Below are 27,294 nucleotides of genomic sequence, written 5' to 3' on the forward strand. Positions count from 1 at the left end.
AGACAGAATTATCAGAAGTGAATCACACCACAGACTGCTGGCTATCTCTCTCTCTCTCTCCGTCTCACTATCTCTCTTACTCTCTACATTCACACTCTAGAGTTGTTTGGGTTTCTTCACATGTGACACAGATCTGACACAGACCATTTGAACACCGAAAATCATTTTAAAACAAACTTTTCTAATTCTGATCAAGGCCACCATCACATGTTCAAATAATTCAGATTTTTGCCTTCAGTGTGAACATGTCTGAATTCATTTTTATTAAAGTTGACATTTATTTTAGATCTCCTCTAGGTCTCAAGAACACGGAAGGCAAAACCAGCAACAAGGTGTCTGACCTCATTATTATTTGGACTGACACATCTTTTTTTTTTGTCTAATTCAAAGTGCATCTAAGATGTCAGTTGGTTTCTTGAAACAGTTTAAGATTTTTGATAAAAAAAAGTCAATGACGCAATGACTTAAACTTGCCAGGTGACAAACGGTGCATTTCGTGCGTTTGACTTTAGTATCCTATCCATGCGCGACAAGCAGATGTGGTTTTGGGTTACAAGTCTTTCAAAAGTCCCAAAAGAAAACTGCTCCTCTTTTCCTCTTCCCTATCATCTTTTTGAATGTGGGAGGGCGAGGGTTCCGCCGTACCTCAGCTTTGGGGTTTTAAGCACACGTTATGCTTGCTCGCAGTAGCCAAATATAGAGGCTTGTTCCAGTGGGGCTGTAAAACAGAGCTAGACCAGACCAGACTAGACCCCATTGCAACAAGTGCTGCTATTTCCACTTTCTAACAGGAAACCAGCTGTGTGGCTATAGCTAAAACAAGGGTTCTTGAGTTTGTGTGTGTGGGTGTTGGTGTGCGTTGAGGTCTGGATTTACTACATTTATTTTAATGAATATAGATAAAACATTTGAAAACCCTCCCTAGCTCATTACTTGTCATTTACGGATCTGTGTGAGTTAGAGGATAGAAAATATCATTAGGTTGGTATGACCACATTGGACATCTATGGGATGTCACGGATATTGCGAAAGGAATGTTTGTCTGTAAGATCAATTGTGAGAGAATTTTCATTATTGGGTAAACTTTTCGTTATAATGCCATGTGCCGGTGTGTGGGTTAATGTCATTTTAAAAATAAAGAGCATTTTTGTGCGACACAAAGGATGTATGTTTGGGTATCTGATGTAGTGAGCAGTTACCAGCAGGAGTCAAAGAGCAGGAAGCTGTTGGTCTCTCTAAACTCTTCCAGATCTCGTTTCTCTGTGGTTTCTCATTCCTTCTTCTCTCTTAACACCCCCCAATCCATTGTTTACAGAGCTTTACGGCCATTGTTCAGTTGTGCTTATGGATAGAAGATCGGCAATTTAATATCTTTGTTCAGCATTTAGAGTGTGCTGATGTTGTGCTCTCAGTCTCTCTCTTACCCACGCACACACTTAAACAGAAGCTGTATTACTGTGGCGCTCTTATAGTGGCAATGGTATTTATATTTATTATTCCCTAACCTTTTTAGATTTGCAGCAAAACAGGTTTTGGTGGATTTATGTGCCCGAGGACTACTTTAAATGTCTATTTTTGACGGTTTTTACCGTTTTTTATGGCCATTTTAAAAAATGACCCTCCTGAATATAGCCAAACCTGCACACATATATTTACATTTGTTTACATGCATTTATTCCACGCTTTTATCCAAAGCGAATGAATCTTGCATGTTTACTTTACATACATCTATACTTGGGTATCCAAATAGGGACATACCAGTTTTTACGAGGCTAATGTCACTTGGTTTTACAAATATCTAACCAATAAAGACTATTAGAAAGCGTTTGTCGACTTGACAACACAGTATTAAATTGTTTCTAAAATTATTACCTAAATAATAGCGAATTTAGACATCCAAGGTTTCGGAAGGACAGCGACTATATGTATTGTAATTAGGGGTCTCAAACTATTAATCAAGATTAATCGCATACAGAATAAAATTTTGTGCCCACATAATAAATGTCTGTGTAATGTGCGTATTCATTTGAATTTATAAAATCATACACATACGTGCTGCATATATTTAGAAAAATATTAAATATACAGAATAAGAAACATTTATATATATTACTTAAATTATTCTTCAATATAAATAAAGAAATACATTTAAATATTCCCTAAATATGCAAACATGTATGTTAATGTGTTCATAAATACAAAATGAATAGGCACAGTACACACATAGATAATCTAAACACAACATTTAACATCTAATCGTTTGACAGCCGTAATATTAATATATTTTTATCATTGAGGAAGCCAAGCACAAAGCACACAAACACAGATGTACTGAAACGATGAAGAATTACAAATTATTTTTGATTAAAAAAGGCACGGAAAAAGAGCAGTAAAAGCAACCCGAAGGCGACTGAATTAGTTCAGAAAAGACAAGCTCTGAGTAATTCATCTGCAGGTCTCCGCATGCCTGTTTGCACAAGCTCTGGATGCGTGCGTGTGTAAGTGGACGCATACCTAGGGCAGCGGAAAAAGTCATTTGTCTCTGTGATTACTCATTAATGATCAGCGCCCATCCAGCCACTCCTGTTTTGTTTGGTTTCTTGCGAGTGTATGTGTGTGTGCGAATATTTGTGTGCGAGTATGAGTGAATGAAGTGTGTTTGCTCTCCTCTCCCCCATCATGGCTAATTGCCCTTTCTCCTCCCCCTCCTCTTGGCCTAATGAGGTGTCTGACCCCTGGTCGCCTACAGCACCATCGGAGCCTTATCATAACACGCACACATGCACACACATGCCGAATACGACTTCTCCCACGGATCCATTTGTTTCAGCCATTTCTCTAGCACTGGAAACTAATGGTTTGTAGACACATCTCCACAGGGTTTACATTGTATGACTCCCATCAAACATACAAAACCATGGCAGATTTTTGCTGTGCTTTTTGCTGGCTATTTGCACCGTGATAGATGCCAGTGTCTGTTTTCTGCCGTTTAAATGCGGATAGGTGATTCTGGTGGCGTGTTCAGGCGAGTCTGTGTAATAAACCGGCTGGATTATACCAGAAGGAGGGGCTGGACCTTCATATCCAGCGTCTATGATGACAGTTCGTAACTGTTCCTCCTGGCAGGTTGTTAGCGGTGTTGATACAAAAAACAGCTTCAAAGGGATAGTTCACCCAAACATGAAAATTCTCTCATGATTTACTCGCCCTCATGCCGTGCCAGATGCGTATCAGACTTTCTTTCTTCCTTCAGTTGAACACTGGAGAATAATTTAATATTAAAATGCAGTCATTTTATCTTCTCATACGGGACTCATCATGTCCAAGCTCCAAAAGTTCTTGCGTGTATTGTGACGAAATATCACATGACTTGTCACAAGAACAGATAGGATTGAAAGTAATTAAATGTATAACTTGAAATATTAGATTGTTTCAGTGTCAGTTTCACTTAATAACCTAGTTTGCTTCACACACACATCTTTCGTTTTGCTCCAGTAGATTTTTTTTAATGCCATTGATGTCATTTCAACTACTTTTATAATGGACGAATGTGCATTTTTGGACTGCTTTTTAATATACATATATATTATTAATTGAGTTGTTGAAAGTTAGGTGAATTATTTTTGTTTATTTCCTTAACTTCGGAGGCAATATTTTCACATTTTGGGGCAAAACGTAAATGTATAAACTGTAAGTGGTTTATGAAAAATTAACATTGACACTTCATAGATTTCTGCCTCCTGTCTAATGGTTTATGGGTTAATCCTATAGCAAACACTTCTGTAACCACTACACAACCAGACGGTATAAATTTGTATGACACTTGATTACAAATCAAAAACAAATCTGTGTGAATAACTGCAACAGACGTAATTGAGTTAGACTCATTGTCGGAGACGTCCCCTTGTGACTAGACTGACATGCAGCACATATACGCAGCTATTCCGACTATAAGGTACTTCCTATCCCCAACCGCCCTGTCAATAAATACAATAAAAGCTTAAAAACAAGTGTAACAGTTGCATGGTATTGATGCAATATTCCCGTGAGCCTACGGTGCATACCTGCAAAACAGGTGCGTGTTGATGTGAATTCACGTTGATAGGAAATGGACTAGTTATGATTACCTTCATGTGTTAACTGTCATTTCGCCCAATCCAATCAGCCTGGTGCCTGGCCCCCCGCGGCTGCCTCTGATTGGTTTCCTTCTTCCGCCATCACAGGAAGAACATAAACCCAGCTGGCTCGTCAGCCAATCATCTACTCAGGTCTCACTTTATGGCCACTGGGAGTACTCATGTGTGTGTACAGGGTTTGAATCATGTTTGTTCTTTTTTTTATGGAGATTATGCTACTTCGTGTGCATTGTGTACCCATTTTCCTGCATGTTGATGCCTTTGTAAGTGCATAACTTTGCATTTCTGTATTGTGTAAATTGAGATGCTTCTATATATGGGTGTGTGTTCTCCTCTAGACACACAGACACCTTTAGGTGTGTGTGAGAAAGATGCAGCGTGCACTTCTGCCCTTGATGATGTGAGAGCGTTCCCCAGACGCACTCAGCCACCCTCAGCTCCTCCCTTTCTCTGCTCTCATCTCTCTCTCTCTCTCTCTCTCTCTCTCTGTCTCTCTCTCCCCGCTCTCTCTTTGTCTCTTCTGTCATTCTTACCTCTGGGGGATTCACAGCTCTATAGTCTGGGGTGTCTTCAGTCTGTTGACAGGCAGACAGATGAACGCTCGAAGGACTGCTGCGTGAATCCTGTCTGCGAGAGTATAGGGGCGGATACCTGCAGTGAACTTTCTCAGCCTCCAATCTGGTGCCCGGAACGTTTGATTGACAGATGTTGGTGCGGTGCAAATCTCCATGGAGATTTAGAACTAATGGAGAGTGGAAACGCTCTCCAGAACTGTGTTAAAAAAAGTGCATATTAGAAGCTGTGTCATACTGCACATCAATTTCGAATCACATTTTGACGAGCTTGTCTCTTTCTGTTATTCGAAATGTGTGCACGATTGTGCATATATTTGTTTTTAGACATGATGCGCATCGTTGTTTAAATGTTAAAATAAGATTGTTTAAAAAAAAACTTAAAGTGAGCCAATCCCCAAGAGGTGTAAACATTGTGGTGCTATCAAAACATGCATTTGTTTGCTGTGTCAGGCTGCTCGCGATACCCAATGTTTGCTCAGCCAATGATGCGAGTTTGGGGTTGGGCCATCAGTTTGACTGACCAATCAAGAACGGGTGAATAAGTTTCTCCATTCCACCGCTGATTCCTGTGGTTTAGAAATTACGCACTTCTTCTTTTTAAGGGAATTTTCCCTTTTATTAGAATATGCAGTCGGTGGCAGGTTTGCATCTGCTGTGGCTTTAAAAACTTGTTTCTGGTCTCTGAGCTAAGTGTATCTGTGTGTGTGTTTAATTTGAGCGTGGGAGCAGGGCCCTTGTTTATGGAGGCCCTGGTAGGGCGGATGACTGATTTGAAACTTCATGCTGTTTCTAGGAGTGATTGATTTTATGAGCCCCCGTCCCAGTGCCGGGGCAAATGCGTTCCCATTGGGATGCCCTCCCTTTCAGGAACCGCCTGCGTGTTCGCGTTTATGTGTTTTCAAAGTGATGGTCAAAATCTAATTCCATGGAGTCTCTATGCTTCACGGCTGATCGTGTGTGTTTGTAGATACACAGGAAATCTTGTCATTTGCGATGGTTTATCCAGTTTCCTCCTTTCAATTTTTTCAGCTTTTCCCTTCTTTTATGCTGCTCACTGCCGCTTATTTCTTTCTCTACATTTTATTTCCTCAGTGACAATGGAAATGTGGGACTGCAAAGAATGAAAAATCTGGGTGAGAAAAATGGAAAGACGAAGGCATCTGTGTTTCAGTAAACACTCGCAGTAGTGACATGAAGCAGTGCATTTACTTGAGGCGCGACTGACCTGTTAGCGACTCTCATTTCATTCTGTCCTTACATTATTTAAGGGGTAGAGCTTCTTTCTCTCTCTCGTTCTCTCGCTGTGGCGCTGTCTTCCTCTGTTACTCTGTAATCTTGAGCATGATTTCCGTTGCGCGGATCTTCAAGTCCCTTTACCTGAGAGGTGTGCCGTTGTCGAGCAACTCCACACACTCGCCTGTTTGACTTTGTAGTGAGCACTAGCCAGTAACCTGAATGCGAGTACTGTCAACATGTTGTGTCTTTACAAACAGCAATGACGTGTTGTAAACTTGGTCATTTTCCGTGTTACAGTTGAAGTCAATTTGACACTAACATACCATTTACCAAGAAACATAAGTGATCGTTTAAACTGAACTTGCCTTGTTTTTTATTTATTTTTTCATTTCATGCATTAGCAATGCAAAATAGTATATTAGTATTAGCAGTGGTATACAGACCAGATGGTTATACAGACCAGACAAAAATATGGACACATATACATTATTAATTCATATTATGTGCAGAATCCTCATTTTGTTCATTATTTTGGATGAAAGTTTTTTAATATTGTTTTACGGAATAAATGTATGTAATAAATGAGTAAATCAAAAATGAGGAACATAGTTTGCAGTGTCCAAACAAATTTAACATTTTGGATTCTTCGAAACAGCGAATCTTTTCCTCAATTGGAGCTCTGTAGCACTTTTTATTCTCTCTTCTACTTTTGAGTAATTCACCTGATATGTTTTTTCAATAATCTTATGCTTTTCTTTCTATCCAGTGATTGGCTTATCCATTAAATAAGTCAATTCAACCATTTAAGCGTGTGAAATTACATCAAAAGAAACGTCCAAAATGTTGACTTTTTGTGTATTACAGGTTTCTAGGAAATGAAATTTTCCCATCATTTCGGCGTGCAAAGCCTGGCTGTTATCAGTAGGGGGCGACACTCTGCCAGAGGGCGCTGTAGGTTGCAAGGTGTGAGCGGGTCAGACTTGCGGTCAAAGTGTTTACTGTAAACAGATTGTTGTACAAACAGCGGCTAACACGCTCACGGCAGACCCGCTGTCCGCTGTTGACTTAACTGCTCCCTTATCAGAGAGCACAGCACACGGTCAGCCCTGAATAAACATTCCTAACACAGGAATCTTTTGTGTGTGTGTGTGTGTGAGGAAGTACCGCGTTTAACTTGTCCATATAGTGAGTACAGCATGCTTCTAAAACACACGTTGTCCCATGCAGATATGAGTTAATGATCTAGCTGAGCATTCAGGGCGACGGGCCAGAACCAACCGAGCCAGATCAACACGCTCCGAACCTGCAGCGTGCTGATACCGCAGCTCATCCTTTAAAATAGCTTCACACAACAAACATTACACAGATCTGAACCGCGCTGGAGCCGAACCAGCCCTTTTATCGCACTCAGACCGTTGTAGAGCCCCGCGTGAGGCTTTTGATGTCGCAGTGACAATATTTGGACGTTGTTTTTATGTCACATATTTCTTCATAGTCGTTTGTTCTGGGTTAATGTCTTTCAACACTTTTTTGTTTCGATTCCAGCGAACAAGTTCTTAATTATGTTTAACAGAGGGGTTCGTTGGTGTTAATGGGAATTCAGTCCAGCGGTAACAAGTCGGTTTGCTTTAAGTGTGTGTATGAGCATATGAGATCAGGCTTCCCATGTGTGTGTAAATGCCCATCACTTGTGTTGTTGCTCGATGTCATAACATCTCAACGCAGGGACTAAGCTTTGACTCCAAGCACACACATTGCCGGCACGCAGCATGCTGCCAAGTCTCTGGGTGGCTGCGGAGCTCAACCTGTTAAAAGGTTGAACTCTGGAGGAAGGTGCTGATTTGAGAGCAACACACTGTCTGCAACACACACACACACACACACACACAGCATTGGTCATGTTTCACGAGGGAAAGCTCATAAAGACACATGCCAATTTTTATTGTGTTCTCTCAACTGACTTTTTATAAAGGAGATTTTCTTCCTGTGAAATATGAAAGTGCTTTCTCTTCATTACAGCAACCAGCTCAAGTCCTTCCACTTTATTTCGACTGATTTATTTATCTAGCAAGCATGCGGCGCAGGTATCGTGTGTGCGTTGCATGTCTGTGTGCTAAGATAGCGAGAGAGAGTTGTATGAACAAGTCAGCATTTGTGGAGACCCTGTTAATTGGCATTTGTGACAATACAACGCTGGCACTTATTGATTCCAGATCGGCCGGCGGTCGAATATGCAGAGTACAGCCCCCATCATGTCTAAACACGGTGTGAGTGTGCTTGCGTGTGTGCGTGGGCTGGGAATGTACTTTCATTGGTTTCGATCAGTTCAGATAGCTCGAACGGCACAGAACGGTGTGATTTAACCGAATCCAGTCATTTCACAATATGAGTCTTTTCTCAAAACTCCCACTTTGTTCCTTTTAAATGACTGGTGTCTGAACAGTCAGTCGTGTAGGAAGGAAAATGATAAATGAGATCTTTTTAATATCTCATCTGATTCTCCAAGACAGCTGTAAGAATAAATGGAGAGCAAATTGAGACTTCCAGGAGCGTTGTGATTCAGTTTTTTGTGTGGAATGGTTTTATTTTACCCTTCAAGTACTATATGGAGTTTTAGATTTGTAAGTGTGTACAATTTGGAAGATTGTAGTGATCAAATATTTGAAATTCAGTATGAACAAAAACATGTTTTAATTCCACTGAGCATTTTTTGGAGAATCATCACAATGTTATATGCAATCTTCAAATTGACTCATAAACAAAAAAAGAGCAGTCTCTAAACGGTACAATTTTCTTTTGCTTCGTGTCTGAGAGCAGGTGTGTCTGTGGAAACCACGCAGGTTGAACACGAGCAAATGAAAAAGTTAATTAAAAGGTTGATTCTTAATTGAATTATAAGTGAGAACTCTATTATGTCTTTGACTGAGTTATTAAAGATCAACCTCTGAGCCATTGCGTTTCCTTCTGGTGTCGTAGCTCAGTTTTTCTACATCTTTCTGACCTGATCAGCTGCCAACTTTGAACCCAGTCAGCTGTGCAGCCATTGGCTGACATCTCTCCAACGCTGACATCACGGGGTCAAATGACGTCTCCGTCTGTGCGCGCTCTCCTGTGAAGATGACCTTTGCTGCGAGCGTACAGATTACAGGAAGTGCTCCCTAATTTTACCCCCTCCCAGCTGTGAAGGCTTGCTGCTTTATTTCACCAGATGTCCAGCAGACATCAGTATGTCACGGATGAATGCGGCTGTGTGATGGAAGGCGTAATTCAACTTTAGTGCGAGGTAGATTCATGTGTCTCTGGTAATGCTTTACCAGCATCCAAACCCCTTTTTCGCCCCCTGACTGGTAGAGTCCAGTGGCTGGAATGACATGAAAGAATCTCTGGGCTGGTTTACTGGCAGAAATGGGGGGGGGTCACCTTTAGGCCTAGGTAGAGAAAATGATGAGAGAAAGATAAGACGACTGATCTCGATAAACCTGAAGAAACACATTGACCTTTTCATCTGCATATGTTTAACCTGTGCGGCTTCCACACACACCTGCTGTCAAACACCAACACAGGAACATATCCGTGATCAGTATTTGCTCTTTCTGTGCTTAAGGAGACTTTTCTTCTTAAATTCAGTTTTTTTTAAGTATCAACTTAATACTTTTTCTGTAAAAAATATTATGCATTTTGTTGTTCAAATCCTCTTTATGACCCTTTAAATTGTGAAACACAGAAGAGCATATTTTGAGAAATGTCTGATGTGGTTTTGTGTCCATGGAAGTCAGGCTAAGACATGAATAGCCATCAATCAGACAATTGTTGACATACAGTAAAAAAAAAGAAACAAATAGCATAGCTCAGATCATGTGTTTGAATTTGAACCTCAGTCTCTAAGCACAGTTTGTGACATTGAAAACGCCTCTGAAACTCTAGAGGAGATACATGTGAGAACATTTGATACTTTCGCACTGTATTCCATTGGCATCCTTGAGAAACAAAAAGATACAAAATATCTAATAAATGTTTTTTTCTTACTTACTGGTACATACAAATACATTCAAACAAAAAAGCTTTAATAACTTTCACATTTAAATGCCACAAACACACAGATACCAATGCTCTGTCCCTGCACCTTGTCATCTATGCCCACAGGTCACCTTTTCCCCCTTCCTCTCTCTTTGTTCTCACCCTCCCTCACTCTTCCTCTGTCCCGTTTCCTGTCTATATTTCTTTCTCCAGCCTCAAAAGAATCATCCCTCACCCCCCCCCCAGAATAAACGCCAACACCAGGCCTTGCACCACGGGGTGGAAAGTCCTTGGCCGGCGCAGCCTGTGGACTTATCTTCTTAGCTCTGCTTTCAATCTGAGCTCTCCCCCGGGGAGGACCGCGCTTGAGCAGACGCATTCGCGGTCGGCTCTGTCTTCTGTCTGCGGGACTGCTCTGGATCTTCTCGTTCACAGGAGTGGGAGGGCAGCCCTGAGAAAGCAGGGGTCTTGATACCGGCACAGGGCATGTAAATGTTTGCTGTCAGTCCAAAACTGATTTGGCTTGCTCTTCAAAGTTGTGTAAATGTTAGGACATTGTTAATGGTGGGAATTGGTCATTAGTGTGACAAAACTCTCTCGGTACGTCTCAAGACGTCTCATGTCCTGTTTACTTCTCGATACGATGGCGGCGGGTTTTTCATTAACTTGATGTTTGGGTCTTTGGAAGCGACTGTGCGATTTTACATCTGCTCGAAAGCTATGACATGGATTTTTTGGTGCTTGAGCAAATATTGACGGCTGGTGATTTGTCAGGAGTTTAAACCTCAGGCGACTCCCTCAAGATTCTTTTGACCTGCTTTATTCTTTACAGCTTAATGGAAAGTTTGGGAAGGTCTTGTGAGTCAAGGGTAGGAATGACTTCTCAGTGAGTTGTCAGTGGGATCTTTGGTTCCTCTGTGAGGATGCAGACTTGCAGAAAGGCCTCTGGAGTGATGACGTGGCTCAGGGTCAGAGAAAGGAGGCCTGGGAAACTATGATGAAATATTACTTCATAGACCTCTGCTTTGATTAAAATGATTTTTTAATTTGTTGTATAAATCATTCCTTGTCTCCATATGACCATGTCTCCATACAGGTCACATGTCTCATTCTATATATAGAATATTTTGCAAAAGTTTGTATACCGTTTTTATAGTTAAAAATAAGAGATCGTTCATTTTTTGTTTGTAAAGAAGTAACAAAATGCTCAAGAGTTGCCGCATTTTAGATTAAGATTCAAGGGATCTGAATGGGATAATTTGTCTAAATTCAATTTTTCGTGTCTTCTTCGGGGCAGTTCTGCATAAAAAGTCAACGTGTAATTTTTTGGCATATTTTAGATTGGTATTTGTATTTTATAAGTATTTAATGTTATGAAATCTTAACACCATTCAGCACTAAGTAAGGAGGCAAGTCCATGTGCACCGAATGCTCTTGGTGGGGCTGGCGAAGGAAACAAACAGAGACGTTGAAAATAAACAGGTTGGACATTGATTAAAACAATGATGATATGCAGCGTGTGAGATTCAGCCTGATGGCAAGGGCAAGAGCTGCTGGGAAATAAGAAATTAAATGAAAGATTGAGATAATAATGAAACCGACAGGATCTGGAAATATGAATGCAAGGGAGATCAAGATAAATAGATAAACTGTTCTCTGACTGTAACTTGCCAGCACATTTCTATTGTACACTTTCTCAAACTTGTATTCCTTCCCTCCAGTCGCTCTTATTTTCTCTCTCTTTATGTTTGGATAGAGTTTGTCTTTGCTGTTAAAACATGTTGTTCCTAAGGGAGAATTAAGTCCTGTGCTTTGGACATTCTGTGTGTGTGTGTGTGTGCTTGTGTGTGTGTGTACTGTTTGAGTGGCCCCTGAGGCTTCATGCTGGGAGCCCACCCAGCTGACAGTCTAGCCCGTCCCAAAGTCCCAGCTTCCCCGGCCAGACCACCCAGCCACCTGATCCCTGGACTCTTCAGATACGACAGGCAAAGTGGGATAATGTGGACATCTATGCGATGTCTCAGTTAGTATTTGTGCATCTTTAGAGAAGACAATCCTGGAAACTCGACTGAGTTCTCAGTTGTTCCTAAAAATCCTTGGTTATAAAAATTACAATTGTCAACATTAAAATGACGTTATATATTGAGTCTCCATTCATTTTCATATTAATCCTGTCATAGACTAGGAGAAACAACTGAGAGATTAAAGAGATCTGATCTGTTATTTTCCTATAGGTGGGGGTTACATCACAGGGTGCAAAGATGCTCATAAATCCAGAGGGAGGAATTTAATGCACACGTGCACTTGGGCTAAAACCAAAGAGAAACCTGCCAACATGTGCAAACAGACAGTGGCGTGAGGATAAGCAAATGCATTAGTCATCTATTACAGGAATAAGTCTCATACTGGGACTGTTTTCCAGTCTCGCTGGATGCCTTGTGAATTTCCACCCGTGAATTAGAGCGGCTTTCTACCTCCTGTCTCGTCTCCGAGCCGAAGTCTGACTGGCCACGGGAGGCGGCTCTGACCTGCCATAGAATCTCTGCTTACAGCGGGTCAAACTCTCCACCAGCGGTGTGGATGATATAAAACATAATCCAGCCAAGAGAGGCACGGCGAGACCGACTCTGGCCTTATGAATGCGCTGAATAGAGGAGCGTCAGCGGTGCTGTTCGATTTAAAAGCACGCACCTGGTGTGATTCAGGTGTATTGTACATGCTAAATGGATTTCTCACCTCTCGTTCTTTGTGGAACGGACAGAGCCGCCGGATCGCCCTTGCCGAGTGCGCTCTCAAGGCCTTGGAGTATATCCTCCCTACTGAGAATGAAAGTAATGGCGAAAGAGTGAGAGAAAGAGAGAAGAAAAACGGCGTTGTGAGAGGGGAAAAAAAGAGAAGGAAAAAAATAGCGTTTACGGTTCAGGCTGCCTCTGAAATAATTTTCCATATCAGTGCAACTGCATGAGCCCAGTGGGAAAGGGAATATGATTTTCTCTGTACAGTGCCAACGGAAAAATAAGAACTGGAATCAAAACAAGCAGCTCGGAGCGGAGAGAGAAAATGCTGGGAGAATGAGAGACGGAGAGGCACTTGCCGGTCTTTACATTAGAAATCCCTTTCTTGGATTCCAGGAATCCTGTAGTGGGACTGCCATCGTGCTGTTGTTAGCCGGTCTTTTCTGATTGGAAAATGTCTTTTAGTCACCCGTCCAGAACCCTGTTGGTCTGTCTAGTAGCCCTCTGACATCCATTAGGCTTCGGCCTCTAGAGTTATGGGTCAATCCAGAAAGCACAAGAGCTCGTCTCCGTGTTAATTCCGCTCGGTTTCTCTGCTCTCCGCCCCTTGGGTCGGAATGAGGCTCTCGCTGAGCCCCTGGTTTTGGACAGCAGCCTGTCATTAGTTAATACCGGAGCACCATCTGATATTCACTAGCTTCATCCTTCAAGTCTCCCATGCCGACACTGAGAGTGAACGAGAGAGATGGTGGTTTAGGGGAACGTGAAATGATATTCGGCCCCTGAGCCAAAGTGCTCTCGTGACAACAGGCCGATTAGCATGAAAACAAATGCTCGTAGCAGACAATTGAATCGTTCCCTGTTTGGAACAAATGGTGGCTTTGCTTGTTGCATGTAATTAGCCTAGCCGAGGCAGGCTGACAGCATCCATATGTCTGCGAGGGTGCGCGAGTGTGTGCGAGTTTACCGTAAGCGCTGGAGCGTAGAGCGCTAGCCACTAGTGCAGCATTTTTAGCAGGAGAGGAGCCGCGGGTGGCGGCAAAGGGAGGAAGGGAGATTTAATGAGGTAGGGAGGGAGGAAAAATGACAATACGACCGTCGCTGCTGTATGGTGAGATGGCACGGCGGAGTGATGGGGACGACGAGAACGCGAGCGCAGTTTCCTCATTAAAGTCTGGGATGGAGTGATGGGAAAGTACTCCTGTGATCTGACTAGGTATCAGAGATGACACAACTACTTATGATGGGATTGATGTGTCAGACAAAAACAGAGAAACAAAATATTCAAATAGAGCAATTGAATAATGCAAAGTAGGTCTTGTAGAAAGAAAGGGAAAAAACTTGTATCACATTTGTGCTCTCCAAAGCAACTTGTTGCCTATGTGTGTTGTAGCATATGTGTGTTCCCTGAAGATCAAACCCATAACCTTTGTATTGCATCAAAATCTTTTACAATAACACTTCTTTAAAGGTTGTTAAGATTTACCCTCATGGCATTCAAAACCGGTTCATGACACATTCCAACGCAGAAGTTGATGTTTTGAGAAATGTCCAGAAAAGTGGTTTTGTGTCCACACATTGGAAGTCAAAAAGGTCCAATGTTGTTTGGTGCCTGTCTTCAAAATATCTTCTTTTGTGTTCTGCAGAAGAAAGAAAGTCATACAGGTTTGGTGTGCGTGCGTGTGTTAACACTTGTCCATCTGTGAACCCTGAGTTGACCCAGACTGCTATGTTTGCGATGTGGAGCGCTGTGTGTGCTGTATGTGTGTCTTGGTTTTCTGTGTGATCTCTCACTACTGTGTTTATTCCCTCTCTCTGTTTTGTTCAAAAGGTGGAGTGATTTTAGAGACCTGCTGATCATAGAGGGCTGTTTTCACACACACAGGGGGTTGATTCAAACATTCATACATGGAAATGGAGGGGCGGCAGTGCCAGCGGGGAGCAGTGTGTGTGTTGTGTCATAAAGTGTGTGTGTGGGTCTGCTCATCACCGCTATTGTTTAGTCTGCTATGATTGACTCTCATCACTTTCATAAACGCTCCTACACACACACACACAGTATATACACATTTAGATTTTTGCATTAGCCTGGGTGTTTTTTCTTTGATTGACAGCTCCTGTTTGAATTCATTAAGGTTCTTAATAAGGGGGTTGAAAACATGTCTGTGATTTAAAGTGAAACCTACGTGAGCGCAGACTGGCAGAAATGCTTTTAATTGATCCGCAATGGAGACAGAACAGCTATTTGTCAGATTTGGAAATGTGGTTGGACAAGTCCTGCCACTTTCCAAACCAAAATTATATGCAGTCTGAATCATCTGGAGGTGATGAAAAGCACCCACTAATTTTTTAAAACGTAGAGACAACCATTTAATTTAGCCGTGCCAGCTAACTAATGCGTTTAGCTTGTGGTCGTTAGAAATGTAGTCTATGAAAGTACGCAGGCACAAATCCAGCATTGTCGTACATGCTTTCTTGCGGCACTGTGGCGTTAACAAACCTCAGTTCTCGAGAGGGCGATAGAGTTACCTTCCAATGTCTGTGCCATTAAACTGGAAAAATTCTGTTTTGCTAGCTTATAAACATTTTAAATAGAATTATTTCAAACCATTGCTGTAGTAAAGAAAAAAACTGACTTTAGAAGCAGACCGTGGAAGCCCCTTCCATCAATATTGAGAATGCGACATGTTGGTTTAAAAATAGCCTATGTACACATTTCTACATGCAGTGATGTGTAGCTGCGTCACATACTGGCATAGAGTGTGTTTTATAGCTTATTCTTTGTTTTAAAAAAAACGTGCATTTCTCACTTCACTTCATGGTGCTGCTTTCAGACTATCCGTCAGTGTTTTCATTTTCTCTTTGGGTGGTGTGCTGTTCTATTTCTTTACATGCACGATGCACTTTTACTGTCCAGCAAACGATGCTCCGTTGTTCCCGTCAGCTGTGCCGTCCATGCCTACACAAACACGCCGAGCCACAGACCTGGCTGTCGGACATCTTTGGGCCTTTGCTTTTCTTCCGTGTAATTCTTCAGTACTCTTTATCTTTATTCCTGCTGGTTTTAAATTTCTAAACTGGCAATTTTTACAAAATTTGTTGGCACATTTTACAGAGTGACAATTCCTTTACAGCAGCTCATTTACAGCAGCTTTTTAAGATTTGGTCCTTATTTTTTTGGTCCTTATTTACTGTCGTGTTCCAAATTGTAAAAAACAGGAGAATTTTGTGGCATATCTTGTAGGTGTGTTTCTAGTTATCATATGTTTTTGTACAATTCACTTGGTATGAATTCACATAAATTAGCCATTACTTGCCTCGTTTCATTTTCCATCTGAACACATATGACAATTTTTTTGGGTAGAACATGCAGATTTTTTTCTTTTCGAGTATGTTGATGATTTGCTTTTGCACACAATGATGTAAATGGTGCATGGGAGGGTGGTACATGATTACCGATTTTGGGTGACATATCCCTTTAAGGCTCAAACTGGAACAGAAAAACAATTTTGGATGTGTAAAACTCTTCAGAAATCCAGGCTCATTATACACGCCGCACTTGTAACACCTGGCCAAAAAGCCTTCCAACGGCACGCTGACGGATGTAATCTTAGAGCGCAACCAGGGGACAGACCTCCAGCGGGAGCGGCGTTGTACATTCAATGCCACGTTCATTTAAATCCTTCCTGTCTCTGCCGTTTCTGCGTGTTTGGAAACAGAAATGATTAATGACTAATGCTACTTTTACATGTGGATTACCCTAAATAGTCCCGTGTTGGTTTAGACTCACTGACACAGTGGATCGGGCCAAAACCGTGAGGCTTCGAAAATATCCTCTCGTACGGCAGAATCCCAAAAGGGCGTTTTTACTCTGACTCAAGGAGCAGAGACACAAAACAAACATGCAGTGAGAAAAGTGTGTTGTTTCTGCAGCTCCCCCTTTTCCCTCCCAAAGGCTATTTATTATGACTATGAAGAGAGAAAATATTGGGGTTTTCTGCTCTTGGAGTGGCACATGTTTTGGGGGACAGCGATACGTGGGGTTGTGCGAGAGCGTGGCACCCAGCTGTGTAAACAGTCTCAGACTCCCCTGCCGCACACACATGTGCGGTAACTACTCCCCTGATGAAACCCTTAATATGAAGTCTCTCACGCCCATCCTCCACTCGCGCCGTGATCTATGACATATTCCAGCTCTCGTGCTGATGTCGCTGTAATGTGTGTTTGTGTGTGTGGGAACGCATGGTGTGATGAAAGATGGAGTTTTGAATTTGTCATTTTTTCACTTTGTAGTGAAGTCTACTTACTGTTCGTGTTTCTCACACACGGTATGTTGATGCAACTGTGTAAATGGGATTAATATTTAGTACGAAATAATGTACGCTTTTTATCCTTTTGGTTTATTATGCAAGAATGGTGAGCTGGATGTGCATCAGCGGACATGAAATATTGAAGATGAACAGTTATGTCGGAAGTGCTTTGCTTGGGACCATAAACATTTTGTCCAATCAGAAGAATGTATTCTGAACCACGCCCTCTTTTTTCATTCTCGTAGGTGCAGCCACCTCAAGGGGTAATTTACTTAAAAATAATGATTCTTTCATCAATTTTTGCCCTTGTGTAGGTTCAGTGTCCGGTTTTTGTATGTGGAACACGAAAGAAGATATCTTGAGAAATGTCACACTGGTTTTGTGTCATACATTGGGAGTCAATGGGGTCCAGTGTTGTTTGATACCACTTTCTTCAAAGTATCTTCTTTTGTGTTCTGCAGAAGAAAGAAAGGCATACAGGTTTGGAATGACATGAGGGTGAATAAATGATGAAAGAATTTTCATTTCGGATGAACTAACCCTTCACTGACTGGCCAAAGCAAACACACACACACTATGTTTCTCTCAATCTGTTCGTGTAACCGTTACTTTCTCCGCTGAGGCTGGAGGAGCACTTGTGTTATCTCTGTCTTTGGGACCGAGTACTCACTGCTGGCAGACATAAACATCCTCCGGTGGAGAGAGAGAGAGAGCGATAGAGAGACATCTGTTCTAATGTACACACACACAGACCCATAAGAACCTAGAGCTGTTCTTGGTGCTGATGGATTGCACTTCATTTGGACCTCTGTTAGACTGAACTTAAACAAGTAACACATAATCCAAACCTCTGACGTGACTTTCTTCCCCCTTAAACCCCTCTGTCTCTCTCTTTCATTCACATGCGTTCAGATGAAGTGCAGCGCTGGGGGACTCTCATCTGATGACAAGGCTGAACATGCACTTGTGCAATTGGCAGTTCTGTGTGAGTGTGTTTGCGCACGTGTGGCAAACACACTCGGGAATCCCACTCTTCTGGATTCTTTCTTTTAATTCCTTAATTGGATTAATGTCGCTCTGAGCCTGAAACCGGGCGATTAGTATGCACATGACCCGATTTCCTTAAGCGCTCGCACAAGAGTCACTCTCTCTCCCGTTCAGGCGTGTTTCCCGCCGCGGATGTAAATAAACACGTTCCCTTTGGGGATCCGTCTGACGAAACCGCATCATTCTTTATATCGCACGTAATTACTTCTTTATAGCGACTGGGGTTCCCCGGTATCAGCGTGTCGCCCCACGGCATGCACTAACCGTTAGCTTTCTTTGGCATCTCTGTGTCTTTTTGTGGGGATAGTCTCTAGACCTCCTGCCATCCTTTCCTTTCCTAACCTCACCCCTTCTTTCCAGGATCAACAGCGTTTCATTTCTCCAGTTTGGTTTATTAGAGATAGTGGAGGGAGGGGGGCTCGGTAGGAAGAGCGCAGGCAATAATTTCACCCTTTGCAGCTGATGCTCGGCCCACCGGCGCGCTCGAGACGGAGGAAGAAAGAGAGAAAAAAGTCAATAAAGAAAAGCAAACAAGAGGAAACGTTTCATTAAAGGGAAGTTGGCGGAGGGCGTAGAGGAGGAGAGAGGGCTTTTATGTGCTTTAGAGGAGAAGGCTGTGTACGGCTGGGGATCGTAGCCAGACTTTTGACTTGCGGCGTAGTCTGGTTCACTTCGCAGCTCGTTTCGGCCAAGAACCGCCCTCTTGGACTGTGAGAGAGCGCATGATGGGCATGTGAAGTGATCAACTGCAGTTCTCTGTTTTTAAGTAAATCTGAATTTGGTGATTGCACAATAGTAAACTGAATTCATGTGTGGAAATAGATGGAAACAGATGGAAACCAAAACAAGTGAATAGTTCTGTCTGTTCACTCAAAAATGTAAATTATTTGATCATTTACCCACGCTCATATCATTCCAAACCTATAAGACTTTCTTTCTTCCGCAGAACACAAACAATATATTTTGAAGAATGTTGGTATCCAAACACATTGGACCCCATTGACTTTCATTGGATGGACAAAACAACCCCAAGACATTTCCCAAAATGTTATATTTTGTGTTTCACAGTTGAGAGAGGCACTTACGGGTGTTGAAAGACATGATGGTGAACAAACGGTTAAAAGGAAACAAATATTCTTGTGTGAACTACCCCTTTAAAGCTAAAATCTGTTACTTTTCTCTCTGTGTTGCCATCTCTGTTTGAAACTTAAATTGCACGGTACTATACATGCTTATCTTCACTTGCTTAACAATACATTTTTGTTCGATTTTCACCACAAGAAGTTACCGATTTCAGCTTTAATTTTATGAACGTTGCTTGACATCACAGTTATATTGTTCATATTGTGTGCAATAAACTAGAATCCAACCTTTTTTTGCTTGTATGGGTTCAGAATTGGGAAGAGAACACCCACAATGCATCACCGAACAGTGACTTTTGAACAAAACAGGACTTTTATTTCAGTATTTGAGCCTGTGGGAAGGTGGCAGAGACAGGGAGGAACGACAGTAGTAATGTGTGCTAGGAATAACACTGTGGGAATTATTACACTGTTGTTTGAATTAAATCGTTCCATGATAGAAGGAACTGTTCATAGCTCAAAAGGCTACTTTCATCCGTCACTCTAAGGGGAACGAGTGAGTGGATGAAAGATTAAATGTCTCTTCGGTTGTCATCCCAAGGAACGCAGAATCCACCCAGGCACCGGCGTCCTAACGTCTTTTCAAACCTTTAATTCTGCCGTTTCTCAACGTTTTTCCGCCCTCCTCAGTAGTTGGGGTTTATCCCGGGGCTCGAGTTGTGGCCTGGTGCTCTGTTTATCTTGTAAGAACAGTCATTTAGTAATTTCACACCCATAAACGTATTCCTTAACCTCATCCTTTTCACCCACGTTAATTAACTTTTATCAGTTTAGGAAATGAAACCACACTCGCCTTCACCTCGATGTTTAATTGGCGGTTGTTTCAGGGACACAAGGGCAGGGTCTTTGTCGGAGGAGACACACAGGAAACCGCAGCCGCACGCGCCGAAACTAACAACAGTGCGTGGTGTTTTTTCATCAGCAAAGAATTCACAGTGTGTTGTTAATCTTGTACATTTTATTCAGATGGTACATTGACATCTTAAGGTCTATTGAACTCCGTTTAATAGACAGATTTGATTATTATATGCTGCAGCATGTGCAAATAGTGTTCGGTGATTACCTCATATTTAAATTATATTGACTGAAGTTTATTAAAGCCATTCCTCTGTAGCATTCAGGTTAATCAAATTTATTGGAGCGTTGCAAATTTGTTGCGTTTCTTTTGTTGGTGGGGAAACAATTGGTAAATGACGTGTGCAGATATTTAATGACGGTCCATATGCTTGTATGTATGTACTGTGCATGCGTGATATTGTTTAACTCTTGTCAGGTTGAATGTATATTTGTAGAATTTTTGTTTGTTTGTTTTCTGAGGGTTGTTCTCTTCTCCATATCGAACATGGATGACTGTTTGGATGAGGGTGTATTAATACAGCCTGTGACTTATTTTATTTTGTAGGTCTTGTTGCAAAGTGTGTGTGTGTGGAGAGAGAGAAAGAAGGGTTGAGAGACTACACCAGAAAGATCACAGAGACTTAATTATGGGAGCCGTGTCTTAGAACAGGCTGCACACTTAGATGTTCAAAAACTTTATTTTCACTCTTCCATGTCTCATGCCCCCACTTTTTTATTCTGTATCTCTCTCTTTCTCTCTGTCTTATAATTCTGCTTTGATAATTCATTTAGTCTTTTCCCGCAATTGCAGTCTATTTCTGTCTAATTTTGTCTGAATCATTTTTTGAGATATGATAACTGTGGGTACAAAATCACAAGCATTGATCAAACCCTCATTTAATGCCTCTTTAGAATAGTTGACTGTTGGATTCCACTTCTTAGTTTTTTTTTAAATTCAATCATTTGGTCATTTTGATGATTTGTCCTTTATTTAACCGAAGTGTTTTCTTTTTCTCAGGCAGTGGACTTATAGGGAACTCCCCTGCCTCCTTCATGGGTACATTTCTGGCCAGCAGTTTGGGTTCTCCTCCCTCCCACCCCAACGGACCCCCATCATCCCCCTCTTCTCCGCCCTATCGGACAGGACCCCATTCCACGGCCCCATCACAGATCTGGTTTGCCCACTCACATGAAGGTGAGTCCTTTCTTCCTGTGTACAATGTGTTCGTTCCTGTTTTCCCATGTACATAAGGTCGGATGGATTCATCTTTTCAAGGGTTTTGGACTGTACTGTGCCTTCAATACAATGTCATTTTCATTTTATGTACCACATTCCCAGCATACTTTAAGTAACTTACATGCACATATTCACAACGCAATGTTCTTTGCTTTATTGGTGTGCTGCATTTTTCATATCTGCAGTGCACATCAGTCACTCCACTGTTTACATTTCACACATTTCCGGCTTTGTGAAATACGAGCGTGATTGCGTTTTTCACCTTGTGTGCTTATATTTTAATCTATAGGCTGCACATAAATGTGTAATAGGTTCTCAGAAGGTTTATAGATCTTGATATAAATGTTTATGTCCTAAGTTTGTGTGTCCACGTCTATTCTTTCTGAATAGCTGAGCACTTGGTATCGGTATTTTCACAAGTGTCTGTATGTTTGTGTGTGTGTATCAGTGCGGGTTAAGTGCTCTGTATCTGCGAAGCTCTTGGCAGCTGGCAAAATGGAACAGTAATTGTGGTTGGCAGTGAACACAGTGGTGTTACTGCTGGCACTGAGCTCTACTGTAACCGAATGACTGAACAAATCTGCGCGCGAGAGACGGAGAGAGAGAGCGAAATACAGAGTCGACCTAGCGGATAACTCTACTGTGCTTTACATAAACCACCAACATTTCTGAAACAATAATAATAATCATAGCTTTAATGATGATGGTCCTGATTGTCACTATAAAAATAATAATAACAATAATATTAATAATAGAATGTGTCTATAATGATGCAAATGGCCCCATCGTGATGATAAGAGCTCATTATCGAAATCAGTCTTTAATTGTGCTCAGCCCCCCCGGAGCAGCCGATTGGACGGCTCCGTTTCCCTCCAGCCATGTCCCCGCGCTCCTCGCCACATTTGCATAAAAAGCGTGTCATCAAAACGAACCATGCAATTACCCCGACCCCGTTCCCCGGGAGACGGTCCAGTAACCGATGATGTGACGCCCCACCTGACCCATTAGGCCGGGGGGTGAAGGAGGGGAGGACAGGGGAGAAAAGCTTGAGTTGATTGGATGCAGCAGGATCTCCTGTGTGGTCCGGGGAAATTGTTAATTCATATTTATTAACTTTATGAGGGTGGTGTGGTAATGTCTGTTGGCAATTTAGTAAATTACCTTACGAACTAAAAAAGGAAACGTGGAATGTCTTTGTGATGGGATATCACTGGTCGCGATGCGAGACCTCAGCGCATGCACGCTCAACATTAGCATCCTCTGTTTTTCGGGGGATGAAGTGGGGTTTCCTCACCCAGAGCCACGGGTCTCGTGACCCTTACGGTTAAACCCATCTGCAACGGTCTACTTCCTGCCCAGACAACTGACACTCACACACAGGGTGTGCATCTGTGTGTGTGTATTTTTGTGGGTACGTGCATGCGGTTTAACTGGGAGATGCAGAGGGTTAGACGCATCACCACAGGGAGGTGCTAGCTTCCGGAACCTGTCGAGCGCGTTGGTGTGTGTGTCCTCACTGCCTGTTGGCCCCTCGGCTCCTCTTTTGGCTATGAACAGTTTGTGGTCAGGGACCGCTTTTCAGTGCCTGCTTTATCTCCCCCGGTCAGGTGTGTGTGTAAATGGGTGTGTTTGTAGACATAGAAATAGGGCAACGATGAGGCACACGCTGGCTTAGACGAACTGATAGCCAGATAACTGCATCCATCCGCCCTGTCAGAGACAACTTAGCCAGCACTGTCTGTGTTTGTGAGAAAGATTTTGTGCGTTTTTCATAAAGAAAGATATGAAGTTTAATGTTATTTCCCATGTTATACAAGAACGGCAATGAACTACAGCTTGAACATCAGTGCGTTTCCCACAACAACAAAAAAGCTGGCTTTAGATAAAAGGCATTGGTAACAAAATTGAATTCTAATTCCTGTCAGTGTGTGTTAAGGTTGTTTAAAATAAATAAAGCTCTTCTTTGTCTTTCTGTTAATGATTTCCTGTAAAACTAGAGTTATGCTTTGGTTGTACAAGTTGAAAGCAAACTGGACACCTGTTTCCCCATCTGTGTGAGCTCTCCAAGGAACATCAGGTTTTGATTGTGCCTGACCGGAGGATGCTCATGTTTATTCTCTCTCTCAATCTCTCTCCCTTTCACATACACACACTCGTACGCATCTGCGCCCACTAAATTCTCTAAACAAGTGTTGTGTGAGACATTAAGCACACAACTGAGCGTTTCGTCGGGTGTTGATGTAAAACGCCTGGAGCTGGTAGAAGTGAAGTCAGTCTTCGAAGGCACTACGAGTTTATACTCCGAGTGCGTGTAGATGTTGGAGGTAGGTCTGAGCGCTCAGTCTGAGCGAGAGCTAGAAAGAGAGACATAAAGAGAGAGAGTTGGCTCAGAGCAACAGAGAGGGGATCACCTTTGAAGTCCCAGCTGGTGGAGGAAGCCAGGCTTGGCTTGGCACGTTGCATGAAGTGACTATTAGTGTGTGTGTGGAGAGACTGTGTTTAGCCTGGGAAAAGACAAGGAGACAGTTTGTATATTTCATAATAAATGAGAGCGTAAGAGGAAAATAATTGGTTACAGTAGCTCATGTACACCCGCTCAAATATATGTTCGTGCTCTCTCTCGCACACACACACTTTGTCCAAATGATTGTTTTTAGGGACTGAATCCAGGAAGCCCCAGTCGGCAAGCTGCCAGTTGGCCAAACTCCAGTGTCTGGAACCCAGCCAACAAACAGATTTGCCATCCGACACACACACACACACTCTCTCTCTCTCTCTTATATGCTCTCGATCTTTCTTTTATCTCTCACTCCTTTAATACTCGACCCCTCTCCCCTTGATGTTCTAGACCACTCTTACTCAATATTACTTTTTTCACCCCTCTTTATTCTTTACCTCCGTCTGGCCCCTTTTTCAAACCCTTCCTCATTTGCTCCTTTGATGTTTCTTACTTTCTCGTACTATTGATAATCGATAAGCCATTATCTCTCATTATCTTTATCCATCTTTTTCCTTTATTTTTTTATATACCTATGTACTGTATATCTATACAATGCATAGTATATATATATATACACACAGTATTACAAATAAACTTTAAATCTGTCTTATGGTGTGACATACTAACAATGAATATAAATATCTCTTATGCTTTTTATATTAGTGGTATAAATATGAATCATTAATTATTAACGGTTTATTTTGTACATTTTTGCTGTGTCACACCATAGAACATGTATTGTATCTATATTTTTTTTGTATTGCCTGACTAGATGAGTAACTTTCAATATTATAAAAATGCACGTGAGACGGACCGCACATTCTATATCAATGTGCCAAGTTGCTGCATTTCTATATTACTCGATGTTGAAATTATTGTTCCTGTTATTATTTTAAATAAACATTCATTTTATTGAACACAAGCGTGTTATATCGTATTGCTTTCGCAGGCATTTTATAAAAGCAATAAGGCACTTGAGGCCTTGCGTACAGTGATTTTTAGCACAGATAAGGGTTGTTCTTCGGTGCGTAGCGAAGCAGCCTCTCATGGCTTATTGCTTTGTTCTTTTTTGCCGTCACGGTGGCCGCATTCTGCTGCCGTTGATTCAGCACACCTCGCAATTAACAGAGCTGACAAGATCTCCTCCCTCTCTTCACCCTCTGTGTTCTGTTCTCTCCTCCCTCCGTCTGCCAGATTCATTCCGGCGCTTCGCTTCAATTAGAGAGTTATATGGGCACGTTTAAGTCGCCGCTGTTTTCTTTTTATATTGTACTCCCTTATTAATTTCAGCTATATCTTTGTGTTCTTTACTGGCATGACAAATTTGTAATTTTATTGCTAAAGCAGTGCAAAATATGTACGATAAAAATGTCAATAGTGCAAATGTAGCAAATTAGGTGCTAACATATAAAACTATAAATAGTAGTAGACGGCAACGCAATTGACAATAAATTATATCATTAATTGTGATTATAAATATCATGTTAATATTATACTTATGATAAATAATTAGGTTAATATTTCACTGTTGGTATTACACCTGTTTAACATTTTTGCCATATGACCCACAGTGGTTACAAACTCTCTCTCTTCATTCCTTACTTCATCACTTCATCCCACTTATATTTGGGGTACGATTAATAAAAAAAAAAATCATCAGTATATATTGCAATAATTTCTTTATTTTCAATTATTTTGGCCACAATAGTTGACTAATAAAAATTTGATATTGCGACTCTACAGTATGATATAAAGAATAAAAGGTAAAAAAAATGGATAAAGACTATTATTCAAATTATTTTTATTATTTTAATAATGAACAGATATAAAGCCACAGATTCAAGCAATACTCCCTCTCTCCCTTTTCTTGTATCGTCATGAATCTTTGTCTATATGTTATTGAAACAGAGTGCATTTCTCTCGCTGTGCGAGTCCATTGTCTTACAGTAGGACGTGAGATGTGCAGTGGGGTTTGTACTAAGTTTGTCATGCAAACTGGTCTGTGATCTGAGGTTGTATTGTGCCTTTAATGTAAAGCTATATGATTGTAACAGTGGAGCTGGTCTAGAATAACATCACAAAACTGCTTAAAGATTAGAGCCATTATTAACATTCAACACAAATTTTTTTTTTGTATTGATGCTTTGAAATGTTGTACATGTAGGTTAGAAAGAGAAGGATAGTAGATCGTCATTAGATAATCAAATAATTTCTCACATACGTAAGTAAAATATCCTGCTTAAAGCAAACATTAGTGTAAAGCTTGTGTGTTTGTGTGTGGTTGAATAGGATGTCTAAGTGACTCTGTTTGGTCTTTCTCTCATTCACACACAGACACACACACAGCCGCAGCTTCTCTTTGACTTTGTTTGGACGCAGTCCAACATTCTCCACCTGTCCTCACAGCTTCTCAATCTTTCTAACAAAAACAGTGTCTTGGCTTCTTACCTCGAATCCAGTTTGGTCTGGCACTCTTAAGACCTGTTGCTCTATCATTTTTCTTTTTGATGAATACAGTTTTCATTCTTTCATTATGTTTTTGCTCTATCGCTTTGTGTGTTTGATTGTTGTATGGGGTGTCCAGGGACAGAGTACACCGTAAAACCTTTTCTATCGTTAACTGTTTTGCTTTGATTAAATTGTTGGCTTTTAAATTAATTGTGGAAGGATACATTTTACAAATTGTTTACCTTATCTAGTCTCATCTTCCTGTCCCTTCATCTCACCTTGTCTCCTTTTGCTTCCTACATCATCTTTTCTCCTTTTCTATCACCTTACCTCGTTTCTTCTCGTCTGATTTCAACATCTTGCCATACCTTTTTCACCTATCCACACATACATACACGTATGCATGTTTATCAATGACTATGTGCTGACTTTGTTTTTTCCTCTCTCGCTGCCTCTTGCGTTAGTGTGTGTTCACTGTGAATGCGTGCATCTTTTTGCAACTGCACGAGTGTGTGCGTCGATGAAATTGGAATTCTGCGGCGGTTGGAAACAGGTGCAGCCAGAAGGCCTGATATTACACATCTGGACTCCCCTGTGATGTCACTGTCAGCAGGGTGCTCCACTGGTGTCAATTAGTAGGAGAGGCAGAGAGTGGGGGAGATCTCCTTCCCTCATCCTTTGTCTCTCTCACCCTGTCTCTTGCTTTCTTTTTCAGACACACTCACAAATGCACCTACGCAGACATTTACTGTCTGTCTCTCATAATCTGCCTCTCGAAATGATACGCTCCGTCGCTATCACACACCGCTCGTGTGTTTCTCACTCTTACCCTCTCGCTTCTTATTGATATCATGTAAAGATTCAGTTTGTGCCCTCTAATGTTTCTTAATGCAATTCTTAAAGTTCAGAGAGACTGTGTTTACTTAATTCCATCCTTTGGAGGGATAGTTCATCCAACAATCAAGATTCTGTATTCACCTTTGTTGTATACCAATCTTTCTTCTGAGGAGGACGATAGAGGATATTATGATAAATGTCTAAGAGGTTTTGCGTCCATACAATGGAAGTCAATGT

The 27,294-nt window shown here is 41.6% G+C and overlaps 1 protein-coding gene across 3 annotated transcripts in view; it reads left to right on the forward strand.

The window, feature by feature from the left end:
- Window positions 1-27,294, forward strand: part of bahcc1b (BAH domain and coiled-coil containing 1b) — an 86,644-nt gene that overhangs the window by 23,314 nt on the left and 36,036 nt on the right. For all 3 annotated transcript variants that reach the window (XM_056770926.1, XM_056770923.1, XM_056770925.1), the window contains exon 3: window positions 21,054-21,230. In XM_056770926.1, the coding sequence (XP_056626904.1) occupies window positions 21,054-21,230 (177 nt within the window). The remainder of the gene's footprint in view (window positions 1-21,053; window positions 21,231-27,294) is intronic.

This window comes from Triplophysa dalaica, chromosome 17 (genome assembly GCF_015846415.1).
Source record: "Triplophysa dalaica isolate WHDGS20190420 chromosome 17, ASM1584641v1, whole genome shotgun sequence".
NCBI classification, from domain to species: Eukaryota; Metazoa; Chordata; class Actinopteri; order Cypriniformes; family Nemacheilidae; genus Triplophysa; species Triplophysa dalaica.